The following is a 10,993-nucleotide window of genomic DNA, read 5'->3' as shown; positions in this document are numbered from 1 at the left end:
CCGCCCCTTCCGGCTCCTCTCCTCAGCCTGGTCCTGCTAAAGTGCTTCGACCCACCACGGCTCCTGCATAATTCAGGAGGCTAATGGAGGATGCAGCTCGCACTCGGGCCAGCGCCCTGAAGGGCTGCTTTGGCCACAGACGGACAGACAGGAGCCGGGACTGGGGGTGCCGCTGAAAAGGACGCTCACAGAGGGTGGAGGAAAGGGCTGGGGCCAGTCCTGCCAGGTCCAGGCCAGGGAGGCCGAGGTGAAGGCGGGGTGGGAGAAGGGGGTGAAACCGGCCGACATGGCCACCTCCAGCCCTGGCAGTAAATGCCTGAGAACTCTGCTGGTGAGAGCACACCGGGCAAACCGTCTGTGACAGGGAACATCCCGAGGGACCAGCAACGCCCGCTCCCTGGAATAAGCCGACGGACAATCACACCCACACAGGACGGTCCAATGGACAGTTAACAACCCCACAGGACACAGCCTGACAAAAACCACTGCCTGCACAGACCTACCCCTCCCAGAGCCCAGGCCAGCTGACAGTCACGCCCACACAGGACACACACAGAACTGCCTGACCCCACCTGACCTGACCTGACCAGAGCCACTAGAAGAGTTCCAGGCCACGCTCTCATGGCTCAGGCCCCAGGGGAAGGGCCACTGCGTCTGAACTACAGCCCCTTCACCACCCGACACCCCTCTTCCACCACCCAGACCTGGGGCAGCAGGAGGGGCGTGAACATCCAAGGGGCTAGGAGCTGGAGGTGGGGAGAGGGGTGCCCAGGCTGGGCCCTGATACTAAGGGAAAATGGGCTGGCCTGCTCTGTGGTCCTGGGCAGCCCTCCCCACCAGCATCAGGGAGTGTGAGGGCCCAGGGCCTGTGCCGAATACCCATCTCCTGCGAGAACAGCCCCGATGGGCACTCAACGGGTCATGTTTATGGGATGGATGGACGTTGTCACAGAAAATGTTCATTCAAGCAGGTGGGGCTCAGGGCCCTGGCCAGAGGGAGGGGGGCTATATCAAGGTCAGCTCAGCTGGGGGTAGCGGAAGTCCTGGCTGGTGCCACAGGCGGGAGCAGGGAGTGGTACCTGGGTGGGATCCCTGCTGGGGGAGGAGGCTCCCCTGCACTGAGAGCCAGAACTGGTCAAGGGACCCAACACAGACCCTCAGCCTACTGCACACAGAAACCCCCAAATCTGGAACCAAGACCCAGCAGCGGGGGCACTGACGAGTCAGCACAGGCTGAGAGGATGGGTGGGGGGATCCAGAGGCTGAGTCCTGTCCTCAGCGGGTGATGGACAAGATGCACCACAGGGGAGCAGCTGCTCCACCCAGCCACATCTTCTGTTCCAAGAGCAGCCTGGCCCTAAACTCTGAGGGTCTAGATGTGCCCAAGAATACTGAATAAAAGCATCATGGAAGCAATCATTTTACAGGGTGCCTGCTCTGGGCCAGACACTGCCCAAATCCTCTTCCTCTCCTCTAATCCTCACGACCCCATGAGGGAGGTGGGGCCCTGGCCCTGACTTAAGAGAAAACAGACTTCTGAGAGACAAATTGAGTTTTTAAAGGAGTTGAGGTGAGTCAAACTCGAACCGGACCTCTGAGTACAGTCCGGGCTTGGAATCGCAGAATGTAGGGTCCTGCTGCATGAAAGCAGCTGGGGCCGATAGGTCAGGGGATCAGGCTACCTAGGGTCCTGTTTATTTCTGGTGTCATCCCAGCCCCTACATTAAAGTCTTAACTGTGCGTCCCTCCTAGCGTTTGCTGGGCTGGGGGATTTACAGGGGGATCCTCATTCTACTACAGGGCTGGGATGTTAAGGGGGAAGTTAGTAATAATTGAGGGCCCAAGACAAAGAAGGTTCTCAAGAGGGAAGGCAAGGCTTGGTCGTGCTCCCCCACCTCATGGGAAGACTTTCTGTCTCTGGCCAACCTTGAGGACCAGGGCCTGGCTTCCCTGCAGGAGTCAACAGAGCCCCTTCTGTGCAGCTGGCCTAGAAGGCCTGGGCAGTTGGGCTTCCAGCCCCAAAACAGGGATGAGCCGAGTATCTCCACAACCCAGACTTGCAATGGATGAGTCACAGGAGGGGATGGCTGAGAGTGGATGTGTGTGGTGGCCGGTGGTGCTGAAGGGGCTGGAGCTGGAGATGAGGAGGCTGGAGAGGTCGGGATGGGGATGCGGGAGGTGACGGACGGGACTGGACGGGATGGAGTGGTGGTGACAGCGGTGGCGGCGTGGTGTGGTGAGATGCACGGACAGCATTCTTACCTCTGATTGGTGAACCACCTGGCGAGGTAATTTGAATGCAAATAAGATCAGAGAGAAGCATTAGTACAAAAGGAAGGAAAGCCAAATCAGATAAAATAAAACATGAGAGAGGGCCTTAAATATACAGAGAAGTTGAGGCGTGGCTTAGGTGTGAGCAAGCACCAGGCTGCGTGTAGGCAAAGCTGTGTTCCCCAGGTCGCCGGCACGGCTCTGGGGAGGGGGAGGCTGAGGCTGGGCCGGCAGGGCTGGGGGTGCCAGGAATCAGGGTGGTGAGTCAGGGCTCCTGCAGACTCCACCGGCTGAGCTCAGTGGAAGGTCAAGGTGAAGAGAAGAGGCGATAACCCCACCCTGCAGGGCTCTCCAGATTCCACAGGTGAGTAGGATTTCAAAACAGAGCACTTACCCAAAGCAGGGCATTTAAGCAGACCAAAGAAAGGGCTAAAGGGAGAGCTCACCTCAGGCTATCACCAGACCAGCCCTCCACAAACACACACACCAGCCCCCTACTCACCACCCGGTGGCAGACCCCTGTAAAGCCACCCGACCTTGCTAAAGACCTTGCTAAAACCCGACTGACGGCACAGTCCTCCCACCCGATTGGTGAGAGCCAGGGGCCATTGGTGAGAGCCAGGGCCCTGGGAATCAGCAGCCTCTAGGCTGCTCACCCTGCAAATGCCTATTGTGGGGCAATTATGAGGTCTGGACACGCTCCCTTCCCAACAGACACCCCCTCTTCTACCACTGCCCCATCCGGAGGAGTGAGGGGCCTGTGGGCAGGCCCAGGTCGGCCCCGTCCACCCTGCCCTTCTCTGCCCACTTCTGGGGAGGGAAGTGTGCAGGGAGACAAACACTGGTTACTACCTCATTGAACCTGAAGACACCCACTTAGGAGGAATTATCCACCTGCGCAAGAATGAGGAAACAGAGGCTGAGGAACATTAAGTGCCCAAAGCCGAGGGTCACACAGCTTATGAGGTGGCAGGAACTAACCAGGTCTGGCTCACAGCCTTCCCACTGGACACAGAGGCTGGAGACAAGGCCAAGGCAGCTGCTGGGACCTGGGCTGTGTGCAAGGCATGCAGAGGCTGTCCAGGAAGAACCATCATCACCGTGATCCTCCAAGCGTGGTCCACGGATCTTCAGTGTCCCCAGAGGCCCCTTCGGGGGGTCCGCAAGGTCAAAGCCATTTTCATAATACTGAGAAGCTTTTTGCCTTTTCCACCCTAGTTCATTCATGAACATACAGTGGAGTTTCCCAGAGGCTTCAGGACATGTGATAGCACAACAGACCCAAAGCAGAAGCAGGTATGAGAATCCAGCTGTCTTCTATTAAACCCCAAATTAAAGAGATTTGTAAAAGTGTAAAACAGGGGCACTCTTCTCACTAAATGCTTTTGTTTCACGAAGTATGATTATTTTCCATTAAAAAATATTGTTTACGTTAACATGTAATGGGATTTTTAATTATTTTAAAGTGGATTAATAAATATTTAAAATCTCCTCAGTCTTAACATCTAATCTGGCAAATACTGATAAATAAAACCCACACAAACAAAAGCTCTTGAAGGTCCTCTGATATTTACAATCAGGGGTCCCGAGACCAAAAAGTCCACACAGCTGATCAACCCCTACAGTCCAGGCCTGACCTGGTATGGGGAGGGGAACTGGGAGAGGGAGGGGTGGCAGCGTAGATGCTCCAGGACTGGGACACCCTAGCTTCCGGCCTCAGCTCTTCCGAAACCTAGCCTGTTGTGTGACAAGTCTCTGGGCCTCTCCGAAAAGTCGTTTCCCCACCAAACGGAAAAAATCTGCCTTTTCGATTTCCCGAGATGGGTGTGGGAGACTGGAGGGTCCCCCGGATTTCACATTGCCCCTGAGGGGTGCCAGTGTGTTCAGACAAGAGGGACCATCACTGAGAGCGGCCCTCCTGGCAGACCGGCTGATGGTGGGACGGAGGAGGGGCTACAGCCCTCAGGCCCACCGCAGAGTCCCATCCGCTGGGACATCCCGGCGTCCTCTTCCCACACCCAATACCGGCGTCCCGGCTCAGGTGTCAGGGTGAGCAGTGGACAGGGTGGGCAAGTGGTCCTCCAGGGTAATGGGGATGGCAGCGTGCACATGCAGGCGCTCGGAGGAGCGGAGCACAGGCGGTGTCCCGCAGGGGCCCGTCCAGGCTTGGCAGAGTGCAGGGCCAACAGCAGTGGCTTGGAGCCCCACTTGGAGGTCAGCCCCCTCGCTGCTCCAGTGATGCTGCCCGCTCCTGACTTCCACTCTCCCTGAGCTTGTGCCCATTCCTCCAGGGCCCACACCAGGCCTCAAGTTAAAATCCTCCCAGAGGCTCAGGCTGTGGCGGCAGGTGACATCACTTTGGAGAAGAAGGCGCCTGTCGAGCAGGATTCATGCCTGGGCCGCGCACGCCGCCAGCTGCCCTCCTCTCCAGCTCTTCACGCCCTGGTGACACGTGCTGGGGCTCGGCCCGCAGATGCCTGAGGAGTTCTGGGTACTGGTCAGGGCGGGCCTGAGGTCCGGAGAGGACGAGACTATGGCGCTCTGGGGCCCTAGCAGGGTCCAGCTGCTCCCCAGGCTCCAGGTTAGTCAGATGTGACAGAAGCCCCCTGGATGCCGTCCCGGGGGAGCTCCCCGGCCTCAGATCTCCACGTGACCCGGGGTGGGTGACTCCCTAACTCAGCTGTAAAGTAGGCATGATAATCACAAACTGTCCTACTTCTCAGGGTTGCAGGAGAATCAAGTGCAACCAAAGGCAGGAAAGCACTTTGTAAACTGTTGGTGACGCGTTAACTGTGAGGCCCTTGTAAAAGCCGAGCGCTCAGGGGCCCGATTCCACTCCAACAGGCATGTCAGATGTGCGTGGCACAGCCCCAGCACACTTCTCAATGGTACAGGACAGGGGCAGCAGCTATTGGGTCAAGGGTCAGGGCCCGGGGTCAGGCAGTGATGGAGACAGTCCTGTCAGTTATTGCGGAGGTGGGATGACTGAGGCCCCTCAGGTGCCATCCCAGGAGTTGGACGCTGGGCCCACTACCCTTAGGTTACAGCTTCCAGGAGGCAGGAAAGGTCAAACAAGAAAGCAGGGGGAATGAATGTTAGTCTGAAAGGACAGGGCCCAAAGGTCACGTTCAGGAAATCATTCATCCTAAGGGCTCAGAGATGCCTGTCCTATGGCGGGGCTTGTGCTGGCCACTTGCGGGGCCCTCACAGACGGGAGCCAATCCCAGGCCCTCCCTGCAGAGTGCCCAGCCGAAGTGAGCAGAGCTGGAGCCAGACGGTGACAACACAAAGCAGGGTGAGTCCTGAAGGAGCAGGTCTCAGGCAGAGAAGGGGAGCTTCACGTTCCAGTGAACGTGAGCAGAGGGCAAGGATGTGGTCGGGGGCTCAGTGCAAGTCGGGGAGTGGCCGGAGCTACGAAGAGCCCCATTCGCGGAACCCTCATCACACGCCAGTCGACTACAGCTCTCACTGCCTTTGTCTCACTTAATCCTCACTGTAACTCTTTTTTAAAGGGGAGAAAACCGAAGCTCAAAGTTAAATCACCTATGCGAGGCCAAAGAGCTAGTGAGTGCAGCCGGGACCCGGTGAGATGAGCTGGGGGAGATGACAGCGGGGTATGAGATGAACCGGAGACGGGAGCTGGGGGAGGGCGAGAAGGGCTCTGGGTGCCTTGTTCAGGAGTGTGCACCTGACCATGGAGGCAATGAGACGCCGCTGGGCTTGTCAGAGCACAGAGGGTGCGGGCAGAAAACTCCGCCAGTGCTGCGGGATGGATTCAAGGGGAGAGTCTGGAGGCAGGGAGAGCAGTGTTTGGTGACCTGGGATACGGCCAAGGCAGCAGAAGGAGAAAAGGGGACCAACTGAGAACCATGTGGGAGACAAATCAAGAGGGTCTGGTGGTTCCTTACATGGAGTAGGAGTGGCAGTGTGTCCTAGGTTTCAGGTTAGAGGGGCTGCCACTCAACAGAGAGAGGGTCAGGGGGAGAAGGGCACCGCTGTTTGGCAAGGAAGTTACCACCCTTCACAGTCAGGGTGACACCCAGAAGGCAGATGGGTGTTCTAGTCTAGAACTCCAGCAAGACGTCTGGGTTAGACAGAACTGGGAATCTCAGGAGTGGAGGTAAATGGTACCTGAAGCTATAAGGGTGGGCGAGCTGGCGGGGGAACGGCTGTGTCTATGGGACAAGAGCAGGGTTCACAGGCTCCCCAGCTGGAGGGACGAGCAGGAGGGGCTGCTGGGCAGACAGAGAAGGGGCACTCGGAGAAGTAAGAGGAAAGCCAGGGAGACAGAGGAGAGAGTGGCTAAGAGGGAGGGAGGGTGCTGGCGGCTGCTGAGAGGCTGAAGAGGCCGGCGAGCAGCATCCACTGGAGTCCTGGGCGGGAGCTGACTCACAGGGCCGTGAATGGGTGCCACCGGGCCCGGCACACAGCAAGCAATACATAAATACTTAACGAACGAACATGCGAGACAGCGTGCCTTCCCAGAACTGCTGCCACAGTCAGCGCCGTTCCGGGCAGAGGCCAGGCCTGCGGGGAGGACCATCTGGCTGCTTGGGGAGCCTGCCTGGGGGCTGTGGGGAAACGCAGAGGAGCTGAACCATGGCGGTCACCGTGCCGCGCTGGGCAGTGGCCGCAAACGCTGGTGGACCGTTTCCTGCCTTGATTATAGCTGTTTTAATTAACTGCGCTACAGCTGCCTCCATCTTGTTGAGTTTAAAATTAAATTAAATGAGCTAACACTTCACAGGCTGTCTCAAGTGGCCGTGGCTGGGGCCAGAATCCTGCCCCTGCTGGGTGGCTTATCCCTCACTCCTCCCCTGGGCACCACAGGGGTGCCCACCTGGCAGAAGTTGGTGAGGAGCGGCTGGCAGCCCAGGGAGTGGCGGGGCACCTCTGCAGCCTGCAGGGCCCTGAAAGGGGCACAGTCATGTCCTCCTTTGCGGTGTCGACACCGTAGGTGATGGGCAGCGGGGGCTCTGGCTGGTGCTGCCCGAGCCATCCTGCCTGAGCCCGCCACCCCACAGCTAGCAGGAGGGCTCCTGGACCAAGGTCTATCGGGGCAGCCCATGCTGGCAGGAGACGCGGAATTGCAGCTAAGCGGATTCCAAGGCTCCTCTCCCGCCTGCTCTGTTCCCACAAAAACTGAATCAATTATCCTGGCGGGAGCCTCGCAGGCAGATCGATCGACGGGGCGACACCTCCTGCCTGGTCAAGGCGGCATCCTTGCTCGCGGGGCTCCAAGCTGGCTCGACTGAGACATCCAGAGGAGACAGGTGGCCCTGGTGGCCGAGGGATGGCAGCACATCCCCCTGGCTCCAAGCCTCTGAGGTCCAGCCTTTTGAAGCCTGATGAACCAGGCATCTTTGGCCACTTTCCCTGCCGTCTGAAGTAGCAAAGAGAAGCATCACCCAGGCCCCCCTCAGGCCAGGCTCCAGGGAAGGTGAAGGATGAGCGCCCACGGAGCACCTTCGCAGAGTCCAGCGCCAGGCTGGGAACAACACTCGTGCCTCAGGGAGCAGAGCTGGACTGAAGTCTGGAGTCTGACAATCCCGGGAAGGTGAAAGAATCACAGCTGACCAGCCCTCGCTGCCAAGCTTTCTTCCTGGGTGGGCCAGGTGGGCCTATAGCAGGATCTGGCCCGTCCACTGGGCGCCCTCTGCTCAGCCCCAGGCTGAGGCCTCCCGTGGCTCCCAGGCACCCAGGCCCAAGAGGGGAGGCTGCGCTGGGTTCCAGCCCCTTGACCCTCGCCCTCTGCTCACCTGAACGCAGCTGCTTGATGCGGCCGTTGCTCGCGGCGGGGTCCACAGGGAGGAAGTCCTTGAACCAAGAGATCTCAGGGTCTGGATTCCCACCTGCTGCGCACAGCATGGTGGCCGTGCGGGCCTTCTCCACCACCTTCAGCTGAGGCCCCATGTCAATGGAGGGGAAGCCGGGGGGCAGCTGTTCCTCTGCAGATGAAGAGCAGACGTGCACGTCAGGGCTGGCACTGCCTGCCCACGAGGACCACCCCAAGACTCCCAGGGTGGCTGGGATCGACTTATCTCTGCCCTGACTTCTAAGCATGAAGCCTGCCCTGGCATGAGGAACCAGAGTCCCGAGCCCCACTGCCCAGCCCTGCCCTTCACAGGGCCAGGGAGCTGCCGTGGGGCCCACCCTGCCCTGTCAGGAAGTCTCCGGGTCTGAGAAGCAATGCCTCGGACTGCAGACATGAGCACTTATCTCTCCGGGGCCTGGGAAAATGAGGATTGAGGCTCTACTGGCCACAGCAGAAAGTGCTCCACGGATGCTGGGCCGTAGGGGGCCCAGGGCTCACACAGTGGCATCAAGAGCCACAGCTCAAGCCAAAGGTGCCCCGTGCTGTTCAGCCCCCGCTCCCTCTCCTGCACGTGCAGTGTCCCCTCCACTGCCTGTATCCAGCCTTCAGCTCCACCACGTGGCAGAGCCCCACGTCATAGCCTGGGTTCTGGCCCCGACTCTGGGCGCCCTCTGCCCTACCAATGACCCACCTTCGACCCCCGGTCCTGACCCTGACCCTCCTCCCTCCCTCAGTCCTGACCCTGGAAGCCATGGTCAGGCCTGGGGACCATGTCTGAGCACGTGGAGGCTAAAGAGATAAAAACGCCCTGTGAGGATACCAAAAGCTGAGGAGGGGGGCAAAACGCCACGGCTGCCTTCTCCCGGCTTGCCAGGGGGTGAGGGCTCACTTCCATGAGAGCAACAGGCATGGACCACAGCAGGACACCCCTACTCTCACTACACGTGGACTCGCGCATCAGCCCTGAGGGGCCAGGGATGGGGCAAGGCTGCCCACTCTGCACCCCTGGGATCACACACTGGGCTGGTAGCACAGGCTCTGGATGAGTACAGACCAAGTGGAGCTCCCACCTCCATCACTCACTAGCTCTGTGACCTGGGAGTGTTACTAATCCTCTCCCTTTATCCATTTTAACCTATAAACAGGGTTCAAGTGCCCTCCTTGTAGAGCCGTTGTGAAGACTACATGCAATGATACACATAAGGTGCTGAAGAGTGCCTGACAAAGAATCCGAACCCAATGGCTATTGGTTGACGTTATTATTATAACCAGCAAGGACTGGGCCACTGGGGGCAGACAGGTACCAAGACTTGGGCCTGGGGCTCCCTCTCCCGTCCTGGGCTGGCGAGGGGTGCTCCCTTCCAGGAGCAAACCACAGACTGAGTGTGAGAAGTTGGCAAAGCCTCTCTGCCAGTGTGGATGCCAGGCACACCCAATGCGGGCAGGGGAACCCTGTTCTCTGTCAGTCTCCTGGCAGGGGGGCGGGGCTAAATGGTGGGGGAGACCGGGAGGCCAGCACCGCTCCCGTCTCCCTCCTGCAGGCCCAGCACAAGACGAGCGTGGGGGGATGTTTGCTGAGGTCAGGCTCCTGTGCCAGGGGAAAGACAAGCGGGATCCTCAGAAGGGAGGAAAGCAGAGGTTGGTGGGGCTGCTCCCCCCAGAGACCCAGAGGGACTGGCTGGTGGGCAGGCAGGAGAGGAAGCTGGAGGAGCCTCAGCAGGCAGGGGCAAGACACCGCTCTATCTGCTGCCACATCCCAGGGGGCGCTCTGCCGAGGCTCCAGCTGCCTGGGGCATCCCTAAGGGACTGTGGCCCTGTCAGGAGAAGTGGGGGGTCTCGGGCTGGGGAGCAGTAGGACTCCCAGCACGGTCTCGCCTCCCAGCTTCTCCCGGTAACTGGCAGAACACTTCCCCACCCGCAGCCCTATAAGTTCCAGACATAAGCCCAGCGTGTCCTTGGCTGTAAATATGATCCCACAGCGTCCTGACTTTTAGCTCTGATTTTTAAAAGGACAACGTTAACAGTGGCAAGGAAAGGGAGGATGGAAATGGAGGAGGACTTGGGATGCACCAAGCAGGGGAACAGCCTCCTTTGGTCCTGCCGTCACTTGCTTTTCCAGGAAGGCCCGGGCAGGGCTCCGTCCACGTCCACCCTCCCTGCCCTCCCCAACAGCCAGGGGACACTCAGGGCTGCTGGAGCCATCCTAGCCCACTGCGGCACCAGTCTAGCTCTTCCCAGACCTCAATCCTACCTGCTCAGCCCTCCAGAGCAGTGGAGGAGGGAGGGGGGCAGGGCCTGCCGGGGCAGGGCCTGCCAGAGTCAGGGCCCAGGAGTCAGCTCGCCTTCATCTCTGCCCACAAGGTGCTGCTCAAGGAGAAGGGAAGAAGTACAAACACCTGCAGCCCTGTGTCCTGGGAATATACGCTGAATGCCTAACAGGGGGAAAGTCTTTGGGATTTGTGCCAAATTAAGGACAATTAATTTTCCTCCCTCAATTATCGTGCCCTCAGTGGTTCTGTCCTTGGCTCAGATCATCCCTCAGGCACAAACCGGCGTGTGTGAAGAGCTGTCCATAAAACAGCGGGACCCCAAAGCCAGTCCCTCGTGCCAACTAGGCTTCCAGGCACAAGTCAGAAGGCTGCAGTTCTGCACCTTGGGGAAGGGAAGTGTGTGTCACAGGAGGACTCCAGCCCCTCGGGAATGACCTGCTGTTGGCTCTTCCTTCTATGCTCACCCGCGGGGGCCTCCAGCACATTCAGATATAGCCAAGGACAGCAGCCATAACTGACGCCCACGTCTTTCTGGACAAACTGAGCACTGGGCAGGATGGTGTAAACTGACCCACCATCAGACTGTGACATTTATCCTCTTCACCCCCCGCCTCCCCTCCCCACCCCCCGCCCCGGA

At 59.0% G+C, this 10,993-nt stretch overlaps 1 protein-coding gene across 2 annotated transcripts in view; it reads right to left on the bottom strand.

Annotated features, from left to right (window-relative positions):
* PTPRF (protein tyrosine phosphatase receptor type F) overlaps window positions 1-10,993 on the bottom strand; it is a 93,080-nt gene that overhangs the window by 41,245 nt on the left and 40,842 nt on the right. For both annotated transcript variants that reach the window (XM_024744740.1, XM_024744741.1), the window contains exon 6: window positions 8,031-8,219. In XM_024744740.1, the coding sequence (XP_024600508.1) occupies window positions 8,031-8,219 (189 nt within the window). The remainder of the gene's footprint in view (window positions 1-8,030; window positions 8,220-10,993) is intronic.

Source organism: Neophocaena asiaeorientalis, unplaced genomic scaffold (assembly GCF_003031525.2).
Source record: "Neophocaena asiaeorientalis asiaeorientalis breed wild unplaced genomic scaffold, Neophocaena_asiaeorientalis_V1.1 scaffold478, whole genome shotgun sequence".
Lineage (NCBI taxonomy): Eukaryota > Metazoa > Chordata > Mammalia > Artiodactyla > Phocoenidae > Neophocaena > Neophocaena asiaeorientalis.
This window is presented reverse-complemented; position numbering and strand designations above follow the sequence as displayed.